This window comes from Ananas comosus, linkage group 15, assembly GCF_001540865.1.
Source record: "Ananas comosus cultivar F153 linkage group 15, ASM154086v1, whole genome shotgun sequence".
NCBI lineage: Eukaryota > Viridiplantae > Streptophyta > Magnoliopsida > Poales > Bromeliaceae > Ananas > Ananas comosus.
This window is the reverse complement of record NC_033635.1, coordinates 209798-235016: the sequence shown is the minus strand read 5'-3', so window position 1 is coordinate 235016 and position 25219 is coordinate 209798. Positions and strand designations below refer to the sequence as shown.

At 39.2% G+C, this 25219-nt stretch overlaps 3 protein-coding genes across 3 annotated transcripts; 2 read left to right on the top strand and 1 right to left on the bottom strand.

Moving 5' to 3' along the window:
* On the bottom strand, window positions 830-5519 carry LOC109721346 (probable serine/threonine-protein kinase PBL16). The gene is made up of 6 exons (XM_020248905.1): window positions 5153-5519; window positions 4213-4523; window positions 3912-4047; window positions 3360-3496; window positions 2187-2310; window positions 830-1512 (listed from the first exon to the last, which is right to left on the bottom strand). The coding sequence occupies exons 1-6, from the start codon at window positions 5214-5216 to the stop codon at window positions 1166-1168; spliced, it is 1119 nt and encodes a 372-aa protein (XP_020104494.1). The 5' UTR covers window positions 5217-5519; the 3' UTR covers window positions 830-1165.
* Window positions 12817-18360, top strand: LOC109721191 (subtilisin-like protease SBT3.18). Its single transcript, XM_020248641.1, has 10 exons — window positions 12817-13401; window positions 13501-13592; window positions 13712-13809; window positions 13937-14092; window positions 14734-15407; window positions 15908-15975; window positions 16432-16671; window positions 16912-17026; window positions 17171-17384; window positions 17596-18360. Exons 1-10 carry the CDS (start codon window positions 13321-13323, stop codon window positions 18198-18200), a joined length of 2343 nt encoding a protein of 780 aa, XP_020104230.1. The 5' UTR covers window positions 12817-13320; the 3' UTR covers window positions 18201-18360.
* Window positions 19886-24988, top strand: LOC109721772. Its single transcript, XM_020249552.1, has 10 exons — window positions 19886-19904; window positions 20067-20168; window positions 20727-20803; window positions 20892-21045; window positions 21200-21267; window positions 21816-22358; window positions 23112-23705; window positions 23799-24011; window positions 24101-24247; window positions 24389-24988. The coding sequence occupies exons 2-10, from the start codon at window positions 20141-20143 to the stop codon at window positions 24629-24631; spliced, it is 2067 nt and encodes a 688-aa protein (XP_020105141.1). The 5' UTR covers window positions 19886-19904; window positions 20067-20140; the 3' UTR covers window positions 24632-24988.

Genomic DNA, 25219 nt, shown 5'->3' with positions numbered 1-25219 from the left:
GTTTTACAGGCTTCGACTAATATTGGCTGCTCCTTCTTGAGGTGAATTCAGAATCATGTGTTGCCCTTGTGTACCATCCCGGCTCTCGTTTCTCTTTTTCCGTTTCCTTTCTCTTTTTCTGTTTTCTTTTGTTAGTTTTCGGATTCTCCAAATTCAATGCAACCTCTAATAAATTTTTTTAATGAAAGAAAAAATAGAATCGAATCATTTTCGCTTAGAAAACATACAAATGTAAAGAAAAGATATGAAAAAGAAAGAACCATACAAATTCAAAGAAATTCAAGGCAAAATACATCGCGGCCTACCAATTTCAGTTGGAACCTCTTCCGCAGTCTCATGTTCTTTCATTTTTCCGATTCTTCTCTTCCTCTTGCGCATTGCTTCTTTCAATTTCGGAGCTTAGCTGATGTAGCCGCTAAGAGAGGGAGAGAGGGGAGGAGGGTGGAGGAGAGAGAAAGAGAGAGATGAGTAACAGAGAGAGAGAGAGGAACGTGAATGTGGGAGGGAAAAGAGTTGGCTGATGGTAAAATAAAAAAGAGCTTAACTACAAGGAGGCAAACTGAAGTTTACCTAAATATAACTATTATAAGTTTGAATTTATAGCAGATTTTTTTGGGGAACTTACAACTTGTTTCAGGTAGATAGATTTTCCTTCTCTTTTTCTTTTCTCTTTTCTTGTTGCTTTCGAAATACAAAATTTGGTTTAGTACATTCTTAACACCACTGGCAAAAAGACCAAAAACAATCTTCACACTGCTTAAAGTATATAATAACAATGTAACATAGCCAAAGTCAGCACTACTCACGCAATGATCCAACAAAAGTGAGAAGCCATTCAATAACAAGATATTTATCATTAGAAACTGCATATTTTGTGCTTACTTTGTTTGCTTTATGGAGAGAAAATATACGGAGAATATTCTACCAGAAAGATTATATGTTACCAACGTCAACCCCAACGTCAACCCCAACGTCAGCAGAATAAATACCCTGAGGTATTATACAGAAGTGTGAATGAAATCATGTACATCAAACCAAATAGAAAAGCATCTATTTCAACCAATGGATGCATCTAAGCATCCAAACCAAAACCCATGTTTTTTGGTCTGCAAGATCAACAAGTTTTAACGATTTTCCTAAAACATGAGCCATTTGAGATAGGAACTTAGTTGACATCAGCTGTAGATGCCTCTACAGAAGTCTCTGCAGGTTGCTGAAGAGGTTCTAAAGAATCTACGATGTCTCGCATAAGAGGCCGTGCTTTTGGGTTACGGCTAAGGCAGTGGTAAGCCAGCATGGCCGTCTTGTGGACGGCTTTAACAGGATAGTCGCCTTCAAGCCTAGCATCCACGATGCTCAACACTTTCTTTTTTTGGGTCAGCAATGGGAAGGCCCAGTCTGCGAGTGTCTGCTCGCGAACCGGCCGGGACTTGTCCAACGATTTTCTGCCCGTGAGTAGTTCAAGGAGGACGACTCCGTAACTATAAACATCACTCATCGCAGTCAGATGCCCTACATGGAGGAAGTGAAAAAAGTTATCAGATCAGATATAACGTCCATCCGTGTCTTAGCATTCTAGTAATCTAAATGGCGATAATGTCTTATTACAAGCAGCAAATTTCTGTCAAGTCATCATAGTTGCTATGTTATTGTTTCAAAGAGAGGGATATACTCGCAATCTAGCATGTTCCTCACCAGAATTTATTTTATTTTCGTACAGCTACTCACGGATTTAGCTTTGATAAATTAAGAAATCTTGTTTCTAAAATTTTTATGTTGATACTTCATTTACCAATTTGCTTGTCCAAGTAGCATCAGGAATTAAAAATAGAATCCTCACAGTTTGCTTGCTTTTTGAATGGTACAAGAACTATAATCAACGTAACAAATGAAGCATATGCCAAGCTCAAGACCTTCCTTTGTGTGTATGTGTGTGTGTGTGTCAAAAGTTCACTGCTACACAAGTCACATGTTATTTTTTGTCTCAACAGACCACTTCAAAAATATTTTTTTAACAGCAACCTCTAATGGAACTTCAAATTTTAAATAACACAAATTACATCTATCAGCAATATCTAACTGAACTAAACCTGTACAGAACTGTACCTCTTTAGGCCATTCCATAACCCAAAAACTCAAAAGACACAGAAATTCTAAACTAGAGAATACACAAGCATATACACTACCTGTCATGATGTATTCTGGGGCTGCGTACCCATAAGTTCCCATAATGCGCGTAGAAACATGAGATTTATCACCTACTGGCCCATCTTTTGCAAGCCCAAAATCAGAGAGTTTTGCATTGTAATCCTATAAATGTTACCAAAGAATAAGAGAAATTGCAACAAGAGTACTGCAGGATACGAAGTGCGAAATGATCTAAACAAAGATAAGTTCAAAATGTTGCAATAAGTGCTTAAAGAGAAATGCAATTATAGCTACAGCACAATCATTGCATCTACAACGAAACCATTAAAACCACGATAGTTTTTGTGGGGACGAAATTAAAGAGTGTTGCTTACAATGGTGAAACTGTGAAAGCAAAAGAATACCATAAGAATTATTTACAAATCGATGGAATAGAAGGTACAAAGTATTTATGATTTAATAAATGACTTCACCCATTTAATGGGGATAACCATTTCTTTGATGCACTAACAGAGCTTCTGAAAGGTTGCCAGAAATTTCCTTTTAGTTTCTTCCATACATGAATGGAACCAAGGTTTTAAGTGCCCGTCAGCACGGGCCGTATCCACCGTGCCAACAAAATACCGGCACGATACAAACCCCGTGCCGATAGCACAGCTCAAAACCCTCTATTCTTTAAAGTAGTAAGTAATTTCCTCAATAAAGTTCAAAAGATGCGATAAAAAGACATAATAAATAGCTAGAATATTTTGTTGCTAAAGAAAATAAATATTTCATGCTATTATGTGTCGGCACATAAGAATTTTTTTTACCGGCACGCATCGGCACGGCTCGGCACGCACCGTGCCGTACCGTGCCGGCAAGTTTCCGGCACGATCCCGTGCCACGGCACTTAAATCCTTGAATGGAACGCAAGATGAAGCAACTTTTGACCTTATGCTATGCATTTACATATACATTCCAAGTACTTTTTGTGGGAAAAAGATGAGACACTGGTTTCTTTAGAGGTTTACCTCCACGACAACACCAATATGAGCTAGTCAACAAATAGATACTTCTAAGGTCTAAATGACCAAATAAGCAGCAAACAACATATAGACACAATGCATGGTATTGAACAAAAGAAGAGCCACGAAAAAAAGTTGTTATCCATAGTTATGGGACTTAGTCGAAGACATCAAAACATTTAAAGGTAGCTACAGCGTACTAACCTCGTCTAGCAAAATATTTGATGTTTTAAAATCTCGGTATATTACTGGCTTTTCAGCTTCATGGAGGAAAGCAAGCCCTTTTGCAGCGCCAAATGCAATCTTCATTCTTGTGGACCATGGAAGCGGAAGCAACACCCCTACAAGGGAACAAAAAGTAAGGCAATAGAAGATGAATATCATTTAGAGAATCACGGATAAAAGGTTAGTTCCTACATTGACCACAAAATGAATTTCGATGGCAGCATTAAAGCATCTTTTTTTAGTGTGTGTGGAATGCTAGCATTTAAGCATCCTAGTTACATATTAAGAAAACAATGTAATCGTAAGGCACAACAATTCGAAAATGTTAACTAATTACATCAATTTGAAAAAATTAGTGAAACAGCTAGCTAGTATGGTAACATAAGAAATTTTTACTAACAACAACAAAAAGAATCACACAATTCGAGTAGAATGATCATTGTAGTTTCACAGCATATGCACTTTAAACCATTCCAAAAGAAATTAATCTACTTAAAGCAACAACTAGCAAGTGCAGACAAGAGAAATTACTTGAAAACAGTTTTGATTCCACGCTACCCCGAGGCATGAACTCATATATTAAAACTCGGTGCTCATCTTCGCAACAGTATCCGACCAGTTTCACCAAATTCGGATGCGAAAGTTGCCCAAGGAATATAACCTCAGCCTACAGATATCAAAAATATCTCATAACTAATAAATAGCTGCCTGCTACTAACTAAAATAAGCAGATAAATAAAGCATATATATATATATATATATATAGAGAGAGAGAGAGAGAGAGACAGAGAGAGAGAGAGAGAATGTAATTTAGCAAAGGAAAGTTATATACCAGCCACTCCCTGTGACCCTGAAAACTATTATCACCATCATGAACCTTCACAGCAACTTGCAGAGGTTGAAATCCCTCCCTAAGATCTTCAGTGATATATCCTTTATAAACACTTCCAAATCCCCCTCCACCCAAGACATAATCCTGCCTAAAATTCCCTGTAATTGTCTTGAGTTCTTCAAATGTGAATGCAATCAGAGGATTCGTGGCCGAATCTCGTCGCAAGTCCTCGACTTCTTTTGGGTTCGAGGGCAGTCTGCTGCCTTCTTTTAACCCCTCCTTCGCTGAAGGGCTCCGGACTTTCGGAGATTCTATTGCCAGCAAGTTTCATTTCAGAGTAATATAACCGCAATAAATATGTAAAGTGCATAGAACTTCTCTGGGCATATGTTGTTATGATCAACAACTAATGTGGAAAGAGATTCTGAGTTTGAAATATCCTTGCAAATATTTGATTAATCAGCATAGCTTGAGAATCTTGGGACAAACTACTAATCTCACAGGCCAACACTAAACAATTTTTAATTTGAAAGTAATGAGGTGAAAAAAAAAAAAAGGTTTCTTTCTTGTTGCCTTGTGAGACAAAGATGGAATACATTAAAGAAAAGTAACTGTTCCTTTTAATGTATTTTAATAATTCCCTTACTATAATGGAATCTTAACCAAAAAGCATGGTTTTGATCTTCAGTAAAAAAAAAAAAAAAGAAAAAAAGAAAAGAGTTCCGAAATTCTGTATCTTTTTTTTCCCCCAAACTGATTACCCAACAAACATGCATCAAAAAGAACATGAAGAGGATTCCTAAAGCAAAATATGTAATAATCCAATAATAATAACATAAGAATTTCGGTAATCCAAGTGCAGAGAGAGAGAGAAGAAAACAGAAACCAATATCAAAAGCAATTAAACACCGATTCGAACTCGGAAGAGCATTAAAATTACCAGATTTTGCATTGGAAGATACTCTGTGGATGGAAGAGTTCCCCCTAAACCAACAATTACCCATTAATGACACCCCTCTTAGTTAGTAGAAGAACGCCCCAGACCCACACCCAAACCTCTCAGAAGGATACCATCTCCTCCACCGAAACAGCCTCACGCGCATGAGGGAGGGGTTTGTGTTGGGTTTGATGTTTGACACAGCAACAGCAAAAGCAATGTTAAAGCTGCAGGAAAGGAGAGAGGAAATATCTATCTATCTCTCTCTCTCTCTCTCTCTCTTTTCCCACTTATGGGAGCGTTGAATGAGACATGGTGTTGTTACCTGTTACTGTGACCAGAGATGTCAGATGGAGGGATAGGTGGTATTGAGGAGTAAATACGGTTGGCCGTTCAAACCCGAGTGGGTGGTTTTTTCTTATTTTCCACGAGTGGGACCAAAAACTGAAAGAAACAAAATATGTTTTAAAATTCCTCTCTCCTCCATTGTTTTTTTCCTTCCCTTTTCTTTTCTTTTCTTTTCTTTTCTTTTGTTTAGAATGTACGGAGATGCCCTCAATTATACGCATCTTTTTATTTTTTTTTCTTGATATTTCTTCTGCCCATTTGATTTTTTTTGACATGAGTAATTTTATCAAATTTTATATCCAAAATTTTATTACATTTAAAAGTAATTTTATCAAATTTAATAGTTATAATAATTACTCCCTAATAAATAAATAATTTAATTTAATTTAATTTAATTTAATTTATTGCCAACAAATGATAACTAGTAATTAATAATAAAAGTATTAAATTTGCTAGAATACTTTAGCTTAATTAATTTATTGAAGGGTTATTTGATTTTTTTTTTCTTTTTTTTTACCTTATTACTATTTTGGTTGCGCCACACAAATGAGATAAGATAAAGATAACTGTAAAAATTAGGTGGAAAGTTCGACGAGAATCGACCCCTTCTCGTGCGTTACCCCTCGCGCTGGGTTCCACGAGAGTGAAGATATTATTATATAAAAACAAATAAGAATAATCGAATGACCAGAAAAAAAAAAAAAACAAAAAACAAAAAAACAAAATGTAACGCTCGAGCGGGAACCGGGAAGCACGAAGTAGCTATCAGGAAAATGTAGCCCACCAATATTCACTTTTGCGTGAGACTAGAGAGCACCTTTTTCTATACTCTCTCGCTGATCTTCTACTATTGCTTGAGTCTCACTTCAATTTTTTTTGTTTTTCTTCTTCGTTTTTTATTTTGCGGTGCTTTGGGTGCGTGGTGGTCTCACCACGTACGGACGTGTTTATCTCAGGGTTGGGTTGGGTTGGGTTGGGTGGGAATGGAATGATGGGTTTTTCTTGAGCTATCAAATTAAGGATTGAGAAGTGGTGTTGGTGGTGGTGGTGGTGGTGGTGGTGGCCCAGAGGCATATTGCAATCCATAGTGGAGGTGGAGGTGGAGGTGGAGGTGGAGTGGGGATGGTGATGTAGCGGAGGGAGAGGACGTGGTGGTGGTGGTGGTGGTGGAGAGATCATGGACCTGAGTCAAACGGGAGATAGAGTAGTGCCAGGACCCAGGAGTGCTTTTTCTCAACTGATCGTAGGAGTCACTTCTCGAGTGGGTGAAGTGCCACACATCTCTCTCTCTCTCTCTCTCTCTCTCTCTCTCACACACACACTCTCTCTCTTTTTTAAAGTGAGCATTTAATTATGTGTACCATACATAGTAGGTTGAGGGTCATACCATCCAACCTCTTGTGTCCATGAAACTAAGAAGTGATCCTCTAGCATAGCAATGCTTGCATTATATTGATGCGGACTTAATCCTGTCTGAGGCTAGCTGTTGTTCTATCACTCTTTTAGCTGCCAGACTTGAATGTGGTTGCTGAGTGACAATCCATTATCAATCTTTAGTAAAATTTTCAATCTTTGGTAGATAATTTAGATTCATTATCATTCACTTGAATTTACATTTTATAGCCCCCTGCTTAACTAGTCTACTGCTAGTAACTGCACGGTTGCTTCGTTGACTACTTAAAATTAAAATATCTGACCCGAATATCTGCAGATGCAAGTTAATTAATTAATTAAGCCATTCTTTAGCAGCCTAACCTTGTCGATTCTGATCGATTGGAGATCAAAACAAACAATTGATTTGCACATTTGTTAGTTTTTATGTACAGCCTCCCTTTGATAGAATTTCTCCCCGCTTCCTCCAAACTTTGAAAAAGGATAATAGCCAGGCTATTGTTCACTATTTTCAGACACGGGTTAATAGTTTAACCAAACTTAGTGAGTGGACTAATACATGCGTGTATATTTAAAAAGAAAAATGCTTCTTGTACACCCCAAAAAGGAGTGTGCATTTTACACCCGCAATTTTAGAATTCATAAAAATCGTATTAATTTTTAGTAAAATTTTAAAAAATTGATATAATAAAGAATAACTTTAGAATTAAGTAGGTGTATAAATATACACTCTACTCTGTACCTATAGCATTGCTTTAAAAAGATATATATGCTATACGTGAATAACGTCTTAATCTCGAATTGGGCTGAGCACATTAATTTGTTGGTCTTCTCCCACCTTGTTGAGAGATACCACTTTTGAAGCTTCCGATAGTGCTTCTGAAGAATTCGATTGATGATTGATGGATAGCAAATTAAAATGAATAAATAAATAGGAATTGATTGATATGATTCTGGAATAAGGGCTAGGTGCGATAGGGATATCTTTAAGCTTTGTTTGGAAATTTATATTATTCAGTGATATTTGTTTAGTATAATTTTTTTATTATAATTAAAAATGAGGAGTGTGTCGACACTTAAAATGAAAAAAATCATATTCGACTTTAAAATCATATTTTTGAAATATAATAAATTACACAGTATAATACAATTCTATAATGAATGTTAAGACCTTTTAAAAAGCAAAAAAATTAACATCTACTTTCCACAGATATATACAAAAAAAACTTCACACCGAATAAATTATTATTGGACAAACTTATTTCGACATCCAAACGAGGTCTTAATATTATCCAGCTTTAAATATTGTTGTATTAAATCATAGATATGTACGACTTTATTCTTTCTTAGAACTTTTCTTATTTTCACAACATATGGTCGACTTTATTTTTTTTTGGAATTTTTTATAGAAGAAAACTTCAAGCACGCTATGCTCTTCGTTTATTTTATTTAAAAATAAATTTAACTGAAAATATAAATCAACTAGGATTTGAACTTTGGACCTCCGATATCAATCACTAAGTTCTTTGTCACATGCTTTAGGAACAATGGTGAAAATTTATAGCATTAACTCATGAGAAGACAAATAGATGAATAATTCGCTACAGACCACAAAAATTGCGGGTTTCCCAAAATTTGTCTGATCAAATTAAAGTCATCTTCGAATTGTTGGGTGCATTTCACTTGAATTCCACAGTTTTCATGCTTTGGTAACGCTGGTGGTAGTACTAATTTTTCTTTTCTTTTTTTTTTTCTTTTTTTTTTTCTGATAAAAGGATATAGTGCTTGTTTTTCACATTGTCAAAAAGATGCCCTAGCTAGTTGTAGTGTGAACTACGCCACATAGGGCTCGTTTGTTTTATTGTTTATCTTTAATTAATTTTTAGACTAGAAATGTCTTTTACCTATTTCTCAACAAAAAAAAAGAAATGTCTTTTACCTATAAAACTAAAGTCTTCGTAAAAATTATTTTTTATCGCTATTTATTTGATAAAAAATAAATGATTTTCGAATTGCAGCTTTTTCACTTTTTGTGTGCATTATTATCAAAAATTTCCATCCAAACATACAGCAGGGACAAAAAAAAAAAAAAAATACAAATAATTATTTTATTTTATTTTCTGTAGTTAGCTTTGCCACCCTCCAGGACGAAGTTAATTATAATGATTTGGAAAAGTCTAAGTTAAGGTTGAACTTATTTTATAGTGAATTCTACAATAAAAGTGAACATTCGAATCCAAAAGCTTACTTCATCTTTCTGTACTTTCACTAAAATAATTAGTTCCGTAGGGAGTAAAAAATTATATGATGATTAAAAATAAATTTAGCTAGAAATATGAATTAATTAGGATTCGAAATTAGGTCTCGCGTACCACCAACCAAATCTTTTGTCACTTGTTCTAGAGACGGTCGGTATAATGCAATCATGTTGCGACTAAACAATATGCGATTGTTCTTGTCCACTTTTGCCATCCTTAATGTTAGTTACCATGCCTTTGTAAAGAAAAAGAGAAATTACATGTATGAAAGCAAAAGCTTATTAAAGTTTCTGATAGCCTTTGATCATGACAAACCTTTTTACACTCAGCATTCCCACGAACGGAGCATACAAAGGAGAAGGGATTTGAGATTCCACTTTGGTGTTCCTACTTGTCCGATCCTGAAGAGCCCTAAAGATGACCTAACCTGATGGTGACATTGAACTGTATATAGCCCACCACTTTTGGCGTGCCTCTTGTGTATCTTGATTCTCTTGTCATATAAGGTGCTTCAACAGTGCTCGGGATAACTGGGCATTTTTGACGTGGCGCTTGAGCACCACAAACCTTTTATATAGCCGTTCATGGGATTAGATAAGCCTACATGGATTATATAAATAAATATACTATATTTTGTACTAGATAATAAGATAAACCCTACATGACAAGGATAAATTTGCTGCAAATAGCATTGTATCGACCGATGATGTTTCGTCTTGTAACAAAGGAATGACCATACGGGTGATTTTTTTTTTTTCCTTTTTGAGAGAAAGACTCGGTCATTGGTGACTTGGTCATTGGTTTTTACGTGCAAGACTTGGTATTTGGCTTAAGAAATCATGACTCCTCTATCTAAGTTCGAGTTTCATAAACTCGAGCAAATTTTTTTGTGCTCTCTAGTGTATGTCCCACATGAATTTCCTACCTCGCAAAAGAAAAGTTTTATAAGCTACGAAAAAAGGAAAGGCAAATAGGAACAAACAGAGTTAACTTTCGAATGTTTTACATTGCATCATTATTTATGTAGTAAAATGGTCAACGATCAATGTAATGAATACAATTTTTTTTTGGGCAACATTAAGGTACTGAAGTGCTGCAACTACCTACATATATATGAATAAAATAAACTCATATAATAAACTTAAACATTGTAAGACTACCTAGGCACAAATAATAGAACAGCAACTAGCTAGGAACCAACCGTCTCTAGAGCAAGTGTCAAAGAGCTTGGTGGTTGGTATCCGAAATCCCAAGTTCGAATCCTAGTTGATTGACATTTCCAGCTAAGTTTATTTCTAAATGAAATAAACGAAGCGGGTAGCGTGCTACCTATCTCTCTCCCTCTCAAAAAAAAGAAAAAGAAAAAAAGAACAGCAACTAGGATCTAGGATCTTTTCATTTGACGCGTGGAAAATTAATGAGAAATTAAGTCCATATATAATAATTGACCCTATTCATCAACTCAACTTGATTGACCACTAACAGAAAGATTCTGCTTGACTCCGAACTCTATGAGTGAAAGGGCCGGTAACAGGGAGAGAAGACCTATTGACTTGGTTGTTGCACTCTAGTATGTTACTGGAGGCAATGTTGCATATCATTCCTTACTGACCTGATAAAGAATCGGTCTGAGTCCGTTGAAGACACTTCCCACTCCGAATCCGGCGATAGGAAAACTCACCAAATAAAACTAATTTGAAGACTATAGTCATTTGGATCTTGATTACTCAAAATAAAAGGGAGTTGGAATTTCTGCATTATAACTTGTAAGTGCCTGAAAAAACAGAACCTACTATGATGTCTCATTTGGTATCAGGAACTATCTTACATAATTTTCATGCCATGTAAAATGAAATCTATTCAAATAATACATATACAGTGCATAATATGAAAACCGTTACTATTTTGGATTGTACTTACGCCGGAGACTGGCCAGTTTATGTGACGACTGCTCTATAAGAATTCAGTTTTAGGTTCACATATAACATAGGAGATATATTTGAGATTAATCTGGACAAGTAGCTCACATTATGTTTATGCTTGTTTAATTAGTGTAATACAATAGCAAGCTTTCAAAAAAACATTATCCCAAATGATGTTGGAGAATTCTAGTGAAATCATAGGTTGAATTTTAGTGGAATCCTTAGACCATCACAGCCGCCGCTATCAGATCCCAATACAGAAACTATGTAATGATTAAATGGTTACGTAACAATTTACTAGTGTTCCTACATTCATTCCATGCTATGTAAGAAGCATTACATACTAGTTAGTGAAAATTTAAGGTGAGACCTATCAGTATAGCAATTAAAAATACTTTGCATAAGCTATTCGCAGTTTCAGAACCTTTGAGCCTACAGGTTGAAAAGAAATCATACCACAAGCCCATGTTTCTTAAGACAGAATAGATTGTACGTACTTGCTGATTGCGCTGAGGACATTCCTTTTCCTCAACGCATGGTCCAGCATGTTCTAGACATTTTGGTGGACCATGGATGGGTTACATGGAAGTAGGATAGCCATCCAACATGAAAAGAAAAGAAGGTCCTGTGTCTCTCAAGCTTTGTGTTGCTGTAAATTCTGGTGCAAATATAATGTAATAATAGAGCTAAAAAGAAGATCGACTGCCACTGAAGCATCCTCATAATTATTGTGTTGAAGCTAAAGAAATATGATAAGGCAAAAGAGCATTTAGTAAGCCTCAAAGCTCTCTCTACAGCAAATTTAATTTTCCTTGCACAAAAATTTCTTCTAGCAAACTTAAGGGCATGATAGTTTATGAAGAAACAACATTGAAACAAAATTTAGCCTTCTATCCGGGTGAACAGTGTAATTCATCAGTCAAGAAATTGGTTAGATATACACCAACGATAAGTGACTTGAATCTCTCTTAGGTGACTCAAATCTCACACCATAACAAGAAAAATTGCAGAGAAGCCATTCAGAGACCATGCATAAGGAGCAAAAAGGAACTATTAATTAGGAATTAATTATACCTCCTAAATACCCTCTAATCACATAGCCTGGGGCAAGATATATAGAAGTCCATGCTCCTATCAACATATTTATGCCAATGTATGTCACGCGTGACTCTAGAAGGTAGGACTAGGACTTCATGATTATGCATGTATTCCTACATTTCAGTTTTCTCCTAAAACTGAAGAGAGTTTTTAACTATCAAAAACAGAAAAGGTGATATAGGAAGGTAAGCTGGTAAAGGTGTTGAAGGCTTAGTATATAGTGTAGGATTCTATATATGAGCTATACCTTGAATTAAAATATGACTCAGAAATATGGTGCATGCACATAAAGTGTTAATGCAAAGCGATAGCTCAAACAAACTTTTAGATGTTTAAGCAGAGCTTCCGTGAGACTCTACTTGCCATAGATAACAAGAAATCCCCGAGTATGACCTAAGAGGAACCATATGCAATCCAACTCTTATATTGCTCATACTTCTATGTAACAAATATCTACTGAATCAATGCTATATAGCCAATAACAAACAAAACAGCTAATTATTTGCCGCAAAATTTGATAGCAAGACAGAAGAAATATAAAGATTCAAAAGCTCTATCACAGTAGGTGCAGTAATCTCAATGAACAAATTGGAGGTTCAAGTTTATCTCAAAATAGAAGTGGATTATAGGAGTAATGATGCAGGGCACACGTGTTCTTCATTATACATTCTTACCTACATGGGATAACTCTAAACCCTGAGATTTAGCCTTTCTGGGAATCCCAAAAGCTATCTTAGTATAGTATCTAGTTTATTCCACCTTTGGCTCTTAGCCCTAGACAGGTAGGAAACTAGATCAGATGATTAGAATGCAAGTAGGGAGGATTGGGCTCTCCCATTTTTTCTGTTATCAAGCTTGAATGCCACCTTATGTTTCTATCTTTATCAAATTCTCTCCTTGTCCCAACTAAAGTGATGAAAAAATACATCAAGAATAATGTAGAGGCAAAATGAATGGGGCAAAAACTAAAGGCCATCATGCAACCATGGGGGATTGTCAGAGCCATTCTAGCTTTGCAAAGCTTGCAGTACAAGCACCCTACACCATGCCGTCCCACACTCAAGCCCCATGGAATCATATATGCATGCGGACCCTTTCCAGTCCCCGTCTATAAAAACTCAGCCCTAACATTGAGTTGACTGCGTGAAAGACAATGACTGCTTCTTCAAAGCTGCTCTGGGTCCTCTTCTTCTCACTCTCATTCCATTCTATTCCCACCACACCAACACCCCATGTAACCTTAATTCTCACCTCTAGACCTTTGCCTTTTTCATCTGTTTGCCCACTAGAAATGGACTTATACCATGCTGTCCTCTTTTTTTCTGTTCTGCAGGTTTACATTGTCTACTTGGGCCACAGCCATGGCCATGATCCTCTTCTCACCACAAAGTCCCATGTCCAAATTCTCTGCAATGTCTTTTCTGAGTAAATATTCTTTACTACAGGCAAATTAAAGTTGGTTTCCTCTTCGTGCGTGCGACCATTGATCATAAATAGACAGATTAAGTAATATAGCTTTTTACCTTCTTCATTTGACTTATTAGAGAATCTCAAGCAAGGGAAGCGTTGGTGTACAGCTACAAGCACAGTTTCTCTGGTTTTGCTGCATTGCTCAACTCAACACAAGCCACCACCTTGTCCAGTAAGAACCACACGCTAATTCCTCTAACTAAAATGCAATAAGCTAGTAAGAACGTAAAGAGAACCTATGCACATGCATGCAAATTATGAATGCTATCATTGAAGAGAACTGTGATCAAATTAAACAGATATGGAAGGGGTGATATCAGTTTTCAGAAGCAAGGTGCTACAGCTGCACACGACTCGGAGCTGGGATTTTATGGGGCTTGCCTTGGATACTGGGGAAGCCACTCCGTTGCAATTAAAATACGGTGATGACGTAGTTGTTGGTATCTTTGACACAGGTACTGTTTTCTCTCCTCCAATATACATATGCTATCACAATAAGCTATTCTATTCCTGCTACACAAACACCATATCCATTCAAGAAAAGAAGTTAAGTTCTGATTCAACTCCTAGCTAATAGAGGGATAGTTAAATCACACCATGCTCCTCGCCTTTCTAAGTGTAGATTCAGTATATGGCCCTGAACCTGCTGCAAGATGAAATCATATGACGCCGCAGCACTATCCCCTTAGGTAATCGCCATCTAACTGTTTTTCGTAGGGCAATTACGCGGTCGTTTCTATCCAATTAGCCGACAAATTTGACGAAGACCATATGATCACAACATAATGCAGAGACTTGGAATGTAACAGTAACAATGTATCTAAAGATATGGGGACCGACCTGAAAACTTGCTATAAAATGTTTGGAGAGCACGGAACAGCTCGCCGGCCTGTTCCTAAGAGCGTACACGTACTAAATATATTTGAGCTAAAACTAGTCCAAGATGAAATCATATAAATATTCGAGCGAATAAACAGTCCAGGATCAGCTGCTAAGATAAATAAAAAACTGGTCGTGTATATATGTGGGTGCATGTATATAGATGTATAGAGTTATTGATGTACCTGAATGCAATGCACGTACGGTTGCTGCTAAGGCATATGGCCCGAATCCGCGAGCTTCCGCAACGACTCGGGTTTGGGGCCGGTCCCGGCGAGGTGGCGCGGGGCGTGCGTGAAGGGCGAGAGGTTCGACCCGGCGGCGGCGTGCAACCGGAAGCTGGTGGGGGCGCGCTACTACGTGGCGGGGTTCGAGCGGGAGTTTGGGCCGCTGAACGCGACGGGCAGCGGCGAGTACCGGTCGGCGCGCGACCGCGTGGGCCACGGCACGCACACGGCGTCGACGGCGGCGGGGTCGGTGGCGCGCGGGGCGGGCTACCTGGGCGGGCTGGGCGGCGGGGTGGCGCGCGGCGGGGCGCCTCGGGCGCGGGTGGCGGCGTACAAGGTGTGCTGGTTCGTGCAGCTGCAGGGGCGGTGCACCGAGGCGGACATCATGGCGGCGTTCGACGACGCGCTGCGCGACGGCGTGGGCGTGATCTCGTTGTCGCTGGGATCGTCGCCGCCGCTGACGCCGCTCTTCGCCACCAGCACGGACGTGGGGGCCTTCCACGCCGCCCAGATGGGGGTCGCCGTCGTCTTCTCCGCCGGGAACGACGGGCCCGACGCCGCGCTCGTGCAGAACGTCTCGCCCTGGGCCACCTGCGTCGCCGCCGGGACCATCGACCGGGCGTTCCCCACGCCGATCACGCTGGGCAACACCGTCTCCTTCGTGGTAATATATTTATTTATTTATTTATTTATGTGCTTAATTGCTTCCCGGCCCTTTTTTCACTTTTTTTTTTTTCTTTTAAATTCCGGCACCAGTCCATTAATGCGTCTGTATATATACACACACACACACAAGGATTAGATTACTTTTACTACGAATAATGCATGCTACAGTGCTACTACTATATATGTATGTTAATATATAATACGGGATTAGTGGTGCAATTTGGACCTAATATTTGACGTAAGAGACTCAAGACCGCGCGAGCATACATATATATATATATATATATAAATATATAGTACGTACTTGGATTAGAGCGAGCGTAACTGCGTAAGCGAAGCATCCTTCCATATGATTGAATGATAAATCCTAGGAGGAGGTCCTAAAATCACTTTTTCTATTTCCTTCCTTAGACGCGTATATATATGAATCTTGTCAAGTCGTTTTACTTGTTCTAGCTTCACATCAGCGCTCACCAGGTACAATTGAACTATGAACAGGGGCAAGGTTTTATTGTGAAGGAAATGAAGATGAATTTGATAGACGGCGGCCAAATATTTGACGACGGGTAACCCTCATCAACCCTCTTTCTCAGAGTTCGTTCGGCACAGAATAATTAAGAAAGGTGTGCTAATAATATAAAGATTAATGGAGACTCAATCAGAACATAAGCAATCTTCTAGTGGTCCTTAATGTGATCCTGAATTAACTGATGCAGTAATTAGTTAAGAGTTGCTGCCATCTCTTGGATTGATGAGTAATGTACTAGTTTAATGTCTGTTTGGCCTCGAGCGCGGTGCAATTAAATTGCAAAAAGTGCTAGAATGCAGTGAGCAAAAGCACTGTTCGATCGGAATGCTAGGCAGAAGGCAGAATTTCTCGAGTTCTACGTTCCGCCCAGCATTCCAGCTTTCTGCCATATATAGCATAAGTCGAGCCAATCAGGACCTATATAGCTAGGTTGCCTTGTGATGGATCTTATGACTAGCTAAATTTACCATGCTCGTGTTTAAACTTAATGAAGGTCATGTTCCTTCGACTCAAGCCCCCGAAGGTCAGCCACAGGGAAAATAGTTCTGTGCTTCTCTTCCCTAGGGCAGGTATCAAGTACGGTTGCAGCGCTGGCAGTCTTGGCAGCCAATGGATCAGCCATGATCTTCTCGGAGACCATTACCAAGCTAACAATTCAAGACGACTTCCTCCCGACCGTCCACGTCGACCTCCACCAAGGCACCCAGATCCTCGACTACATTCAATCCGCCGGGTAAGTGACCATGCTTACATTCTCCACAATTGCAATGGCACGACCTTTTACGTGGAAAACAATTTTTATGTTTAAATTGTTTTCATTTGAGTTTGGCCCCAGTCTATTCGAGCTACAATACCGAGCTCGAACCATTCGGTTGTGGAACTTTCCGAATTCCATACAACGAATCTCATTAGTCAACAGATAATAAAAAGGATGCATTATTATTGTCTAACACAAGGATTATGGAACTTGAAGGAATGCCACAGTACTTATTTCGCTAAGCAGGACGAGTATTGGCAGCTCACCAGCACCTTCTGTTGCATATTTCTCCTCCAGAGGACCAAGTTCTATATCTCCTAACATCCTCAAGGTAATTAATATATATATATATTTAGTCTGAAACGTACTTTTCACATCCATTTTAATTAAATCCAAAAGCTAAATAAATTTACAGTAGGTACGTAGCTGCATATATAATTAATTGGTTTTCTAATCCACTTGGATCTTGTTACAGCCAGATATTGCTGCTCCCGGCGTTAACATTTTGGCAGCATGGCCGCCACTATCTTCGCCAACTATGCTACCGTTCGATCGACGATCTGTCAATTGGAACTTCGAATCAGGAACATCCATGTCGTGCCCTCACGTTTCGGGCATTGTCGCGCTGATCAAGTCAGCTCATCCCTGCTGGTCCCCTGCAGCCATCAGGTCTGCTCTCATGACAACAGGTAAAACATAAAACTGGCAATCTATATCCCTCTTCCTCTAAACCAAATGTTACGTTACAAGAAAAAAAAAAAAAAACTATTACAAGGAAAAAATTAAAAGTGAAAAATCTATATTCACCAGATGAACTAGAGTTTTTCTGCCTTTGGAATAAACAAGGAAAAGGCCATAAATTATCACCTTCATCTAATTTGACCACTTATCAATGTGCAGCTTACATGACCGACACAACCTATGATACTATTTTGGCGGGGGGGACACTGAAACCGGTCGATCCCTTCGACATCGGTGCTGGACACGTAAATCCAGTGGCCGCGATGGATCCCGGACTTGTGTACGACATTGAAACCGAAGACTATGTTATATTTCTTTGTAGCCTTGGCTACACAGAATCTCAAATAAAGAGAATGGTTCTTCCATCTCCAAGCATCGACACGAGCTGCAGTGGAAATTATTCAGATCTAGACTTAAACTATCCAGCCATTACGATATCGAATCTTCGCTCTTCGATAACAGTTAAAAGAACATTGAGGAATGTTGGCCAAAAAAATGCCTTCTACTTTGCTAGTGTGAAAAATCCTCAAGGGGTGCATGCTTTTGTATGGCCAGGGGTGTTAATCTTCACTCCACACAAGGAGAAGATGACATACTACGTGACCGTCACACCAATCAAACAATCGGAGGATCGGTATGATTTCGGCGAGATCATGTGGTCCGACGGCTATCATCACGTGAGGACACCGTTGGCTGTGAGAGTAAGCAATGTTAGAGACGGAGGAAGTGATCGCACGAGACCTGAAAGCCATCAAAGTGCTTAGTTTTAGCTTCTGGTTCTGAAAATTTAATTATTTTCAGTCATGAGATTTTATCTGATCTTTTTCTGTTATTCGAGGTATTGTCGCGGGCAAGATTAACACTTTCCACGGAGCACATAATATGAAAAGTTGTGTTATTTTTTAAGGAAACGATATTGGTATACGTTGGTCTTTTTTTATAATGATGAGAATGAATTGCATTCGTAGAATCAGGTCAATTGAGTTTCTAACTAGCGACCGCATTCGACAATTTTTTGTATGGACAGTATGTCATCTTCTGTATCGATAGTATCATGCATGCTATTTGTTGGAGTTTGCTTAATTTGATTCCGAAGAGATAAAAGGAATCCGCAGACACTGACATGAATAAAATAGTAAGTTAAGAACAAAAATGGAAACTAGTCCGGATTTGGCCCCCTTCTTCCGTTGAGAGAACAGAAGATACTTCGAGCCTTCGAGGGAAAGAAAAAGAAAAAATTCACAACATTGCATACATTAATTTTTCTACGTCCACACAGCAGTGACGGAAAGTTCGTGGGCTCCTCCGCAACGTAACAAAACATTTCCTGTCATTTTAGGAAGCTGTGATTGCTACGGCACATCGACATGCATAGTACCTTCCTGTTTGGTTTGCCATTTTTGGGGTTTCTGTCAGTGGGAATGTCCAAGATGGGTGCTGGGCCATATCGGGCCCACACTCCCCAATTGGATCGGATTTAATTAGAATGCTGCTAGAGCCCAAAATCCAACTCTCCACTGGTTAAAGACTGGGAATTTGATTACAGCTCAGGGTGAGCCTGATTCTGATTCTGACCAGAGCGACTAGAGCCCAAAATATGGTAACATGGTTGATCAAATCTCCCTTAGTCCGAAGCCGAGAGTCAGTTTGGAAGTGCTATAATTCTAAAAAAATAAAAATAAAAATTGAGACTCCTATTACTCTAAAATTCTACATCGGTATGGTAATAGAGCGAGAGATTGACGACGAAATTTTAACGGTAATATTAATGGGGCAGTAACAATTGTTCTTTGTAGATCAAATATATTACTTTTACTTTTAATCAAGGTTATCGTGTAAAATGCGTACATCTTCTCCGGTCTTCTCTATCAACAAATATTTCATTTTGTCGTTTGAAAAATGTCATGCTGATGATTGCACTCTTGTTGGTAAGATGGTTGTACGTTATGATATGTGAAAATTAGGGTGTGGAGCCCATCTTGATTTGTGAATTGCATCCAGCTTCAATCTGATAGTCCCAATTGTTCTAAATGTATGCGGAGAGTTGTGGGGATGTCATTACGTAAGTTACGCCTAAACCATAAAATTTAAATACGCTCAGCTATTTCTATTTCTATTCAGGATAGATTTATTTGACATTCGAGATTAGATCGGACGTTGAGTTTACGTGCAAATTTTGCGGTTAGAAATAAAGAAAATGACCGTGACGTTTCCGCCACACAGATCATTTCGCTAGGAATGTTGCTGTCTCGTTTTATCCTATAATAATAATATATTCAAAAATCCAATTGCTAGCATCAGGTGGGCCGAGCAAAAATAATAGAGCCTCCCGGCCTACGAAGAGAAGTGAAGAGCCCAGTAGAAGACTAGGGTTTTGGTCTTTCCCCCCTCGTCGAAGGAAAGCCTCGTGGAATATAAAAATCATAAAGAAATGAAGGAAATCCGGTGGTGATGGAGGCGCAGCCGTGGTGCTATTTGAATCACCGCTTTTCGATACTCAAAACCCTCTCTCTTTGATTCCTCCTACCCCGCTCCAGTGGCGGCTCCCTCTCTCACCCCCGCCGCTCCTCTTTCTCTCCCCTAGCGTTTCTTCTCCTCCCCTATCCCTTTTACTCTTTTTTTTTTTCTAGGGTTAGGGTTACCCCGGAGCCTCGCCTCCCCTCGGGACCTCCCGTAGATCGCGTACTTCCTCCAGATCTGATCCATGGCGGCTGTTGCTCCCTCTGCTGAACGTATCCTCGCTCGCGTCCATCTTTTTTTTTGCTTTTTCTTTTTATTTTTATAGATATGCGCTCTTTGTTGCCTCTGATTCAGTTCTGTGTTAATTTTTATTTTTTAAATAAACTCAGTTGAGATCGTTTTCCTTTCCTGCTATTTTCTATGGTTTTTATTAGGGTTTATTCGCAGATCGGTGCTAGTATTTTTGTTTTAGTCGTTCTGTAGTAGTCGGTTTAGTTTTTTTTTTTTTTTTCATTATTTGTCGCAGTTTATGTATCCTACGTGTTTACTTTATTGCTGATCTTTGTTTGAGATTTGCCCTGAGCTATTTCGCGGGAGGAAAAAAAAAAAAAGAAGAAAAAGATGATACTTTTAGCTGAAATTGATGACTTTTGATTCATTTGTTCTCCCATCTGGAATTAATTTGGTGCTACAATTCCTGCTATAGAGTGGGCCTTTGATTTGATACGCGTTCACCTGTTTGTTGGGTTTGTTACTTGGATTCTGCTTGTCAAGTAATAAATCTATCATCTTCTGTATTGTTGGTTCCCTTAATTCATGCGTGACAAAAGCTGCTGAATATTTGCAACCAAAGTTATCGTTGGATTCTCAGCCCAAGGCACAGGATGCTGTTGAGGCTACCAAGAAGGTAGTGTGTTAATTTATCTTTGTGGTTTGACTATATAATTATGCATATAGAGCTTGCTTGTGCTGATTACTCTGTTGTACGTATGTAGCCAACTGCTGTTCAAGGCAAGTCTGCTAATGGCGAAGCACCAACCGTGCAAATTCCATCGGATAGATCGTTGACTCCTGGTCTTTCAGATTTCATGGATGCAGGCATGTGTTATATGCCTAATAGTTATGCATCCCACGGTTTCTACTATGGAAGTAAGGAAACTTGTTTTGATGCCCATTTCGGTTTCAATTTTTGTCAATTTTTTGGTTCTTGTTCTTGGTGTCTCTGCTTAGTTTCTGTTTGTTGTCTACATCTATTTTTTATTATGTATAGAGCACTGATTGACCGGGTAACTCTTTTCTTCAGGTTACGATGGTACCAGCAATGATTGGAACCATGGTTATGTGAATCATGATGGAGTGGAGATGCCCCCGGTATGTTCTGTGACTGACTGAGATTTCAGCTAGTTAATAGTCAATGAGATTGCATAAATTTTGTTTGTTTGATGTTTAAATCAAACTACAGTAATCAGATATACGAGAAACTAAGAGTTGAGGTCTTGAGTAGGCACGTTTATGATGCTTTTGATGCATCTAGTAGTCAGCCGTGCAGGAAAATTTGTCCTGCTTTGCGCCTGCTTCTTCCTCTGCTTTCAGCTGCAGTCACCTATAATAGAGATTTCGCCACAGTAGAATGTTTGGAGCTTCTGTTGCCCAGAGTAGCCATAGAGGAGATTTTGCTTCTGTTACTGGCTCTACTCATACAGCAGTTACTTGAAAATCACAGCACTCTACAGCACGGCCTAACAAGCTCTTTGCTTTTCAAAAGATATTCACATAGAATTGCCACAAAAGCATTTCTTTCAGCAGGAAAAAAAAAAGCTTGCTGGTGTCTGTTTTCATTTAAATTTGCATACCAAAATCTTTATTAGTTGTTTTTGCATGATGTCTGGACTAACTCGATTTCTTGTTTTTTTTGGCAGGGAGTTTATGGAGACATGTACCACGGATATGGCTATGCGCCTTATAGTCCATACCCTTCCGCTGGTTCCCCAGTTCCAACTATCGACGGTCAACTGTATGGTCCTCAGCATTATCAGTATCCTCCAATTTTCCAGCCACAAACACCTACCACAGCATCTCATGTGCCCAGCCAGACCACTACTACTCAAAACGAAGTGTCCACTTCCGTTGCTGTTGATCAGCCGGCTGTTCCTGTAAATACAACCAAAGCAAACTCAAACGGAATTCCCAGTGGTAATGTAAATGGGAATTGTAAGGGAAGCCACCAGAATCCATCACTGACACATGGTGGTAGGGGGGTCTTGCCAGGTGGCCTTCCTTCTGCGGGTTATCAGGATTCGAGATTCGGGTTTGATGCAATGCGTGCAGCCCTGCCGTATTATGATGGGCCTGTTTACTCTACCGGGCAGCACAGACCCAATACGGCCAACTCAGTACCCTCTGCGGTTTCACACAATGCTAATACAAGAAACCACAATCAGCGCCCTGTGCCTCATCTCATGGTATGTCTGATGAGCAACTTTTGTCAATTTATCATCAGGAAATTGTCTTAGGAATTAACAATTGTTGCTCTGTGAGTTCATTTGTGAGGTTAAATCCAGTATGTCTTTAGTGAACCTTACTGTAGAAGAGTAATCGAGAATTACAATTGGGTGCTAGCTCTCGTCATGTTATACTACTCTCTGCTGGAGAGTTAGACAGGCCAAAGATTGGATTTTTAGCGCTTTTATCATATTTTGTTTTCTTTAATTCAGTTACATCTTATTCACTCTTTTAATACATATTTTAGGTTTTTCGATCAGAGCAAGGATTTAAGTGCCGTGGCACGGGATCGTGCCGGAAACTTGCCGGCACGGTACGGTACGGTACGGTGCATGCCGGTCACAAAAAATATATGTGTGCCAACATGTAATGGCATGAAATATTTATATTTTTTAGCAACAAAATATGCTAACTATTTATTGTGTATTTTTATTAATTTTTTTGAACTGCATTGAGAAAATTACTTATTGATTTCAAGAATAGAGGGTTTTGAATTGTGCCATCGACACGGAGGTTGTATCATGCCGATATTTTGTTGACACAATACAACACGGTGGATACGGCCCATGCCGATATGCACTTTAATCCTTACATCGGAGTTTTTACCTTGTAGTTCTAAAAGTAGACCTCCTGTATATGTCTGTATTATCAAAATAAGATGTAATATCCACACGCACATTAAGATCTATTTACTGATGTAAAATTATCTTCAGGGTATGCATACTCCAAGATTGACAAATGGGATGGGACCTGCAGCTCCTCCTTACATAAACCGGATTTATCCAGCTAACCGACCATACAATCAATATGGGAATGCTTTAAAGAATAGCCTTGGCTTCGGATCAAGCGGATATGATTCTAGAACTAATTTGCGCAGTTGGGGAATGACCGGAGATAACAAATACAAGCCTAGGGGACGAGGCAATGGCTTCTGTCGTTTCGGTTATGATAATCAGGACGGGGTTGGTGAGCTGAATAGAGGCCCAAGAGGGGACCGCACCAAATTTCATCAGAAGACATTGGGACCTAATGTTACTATTGCTGTGAAGGGACAGACTCTCCCCACAATAGGGAAAGAGGATACAAGTGTTGTTCCTGATAAGGAACAGTACAACCGAGCAGATTTCCCTGAAAAGTACATTAACGCAAAGTTCTTCGTCATTAAGTCGTATAGCGAGGATGATGTTCACAAGAGCATCAAGTACAATGTCTGGGCAAGCACCCCCAATGGAAACAAGAAGCTTGATGCTGGGTACCAAGAAGCTCAGGAGAAAGCTGGAGGATGCCCTGTTTTCTTGTTCTTCTCGGTAAGCTTGTGTTTATTGTAGTTTATCACTCTCGCTGTATTCTCCGTCTCATTACATTGATGATCCGTGCCTTCATACTGACTGACTGGTCAGGTGAACACGAGTGGACAATTTGTGGGTGTTGCCGAAATGGTGGGCCCAGTTGATTTCAACAAGACCGTGGAGTATTGGCAGCAAGACAAGTGGAATGGTTGCTTCCCTGTTAAGTGGCATATTGTGAAGGATGTCCCTAACAGCATCCTGAAGCACATCACTTTGGAGAACAATGACAACAAACCAGTAACAAACAGCCGAGATACACAGGAGGTGGAGTATCTTTTGCAAATATACTGGTAGCCTAGCAGCTTGTTGAAAAAGCAGTGTTATGTATTCTTGTTCTTCCTATAAATCTGCAGGTGAAGTTGGAGCAGGGCCTCGAGATGCTTAAGATTTTCATGGATCATGTAAGCAAGACATCCATCCTGGATGATTTTGTGTTCTATGAGGACCGTGAGAAGGTGATGCAAGAAAAGAGGGTGAAGCAACAACAGCCTCAGAGACAGGCAAGCTCATTCGCCTAACTGTTTGTTTCTTAACTATGTAGTAATGATTTTGGTTAATCACTTTTGTCCTATTAGGTTTTTTTTTTTTTTTTTTTGGCTTTTGTAGGTACGTTCTTACTTTTGTTTCTTTTGATTCTGTAGATATGGGACGGAAGAACCCCTGATAATGCTGCTGGTGAGAGAGAGAAGGATGGGGTCTACGGAAAGCCTAAGCTGCAGAAACCTTTGGAATCTGTTTCTATTCTGAGTAAAGAAGCACCCCATGGTGGTCTCGCTGAGAGAAAGCCGTCTGAGGAAAATAGCATGGGCCTGGTTGCTGGTGATTCCCTGAAGGTTGCGAAATCTTCATCTGAGAAGATTGCCAATGGTGTTGCCAATTCTTGATAGAAATTATGAATCCCTTAACCGGCAATAGTCATTAGTATTCCCCAGGTAGCAATTTCGGAAAAGCTACAACACATAGTTTGCACTTATTTCAAGCTCTGAAGATTGCAGAGAATTTTGCATGAAAATTGAGAGCAAGGGGAATAAAAGAAAAGCTTTTCTTCATAGCCACTGGAGTGTGGTAAGCTAGTTAGTTTTCCTTATTGCATCTAATACTTAGTTTGGTTGCCTGTGTTGTTGTTGTTGGGTTTTTTTTTTTTTTTTTTTTGAAATAGTTCGTTGGGTTCGAAGAACATTGGTAGTATGAGTTTGTCTTGGAATAATTTGTTTAGTGCGTTGGTTTTCTTTTATCTCGCCCGTCCACGTGTGCTGCTGTGTGCTGATGCTATTGGTGATGTCATTTTGCTGGCTGCTTGAACAGCGCTCTGAAACACGCCGGTCTGTTTGGTTTTGACTAATCTATTACCGAATGAGAATCTGCTACGATAGTTCATCTTCCTCTAGAAGACTTTGCGTGTTTGCCTTTTCCACCTTTATTTTGTCCCTACCTGTCAACGCACTTGTGTGTTAACTCTAGATATTTCTCTT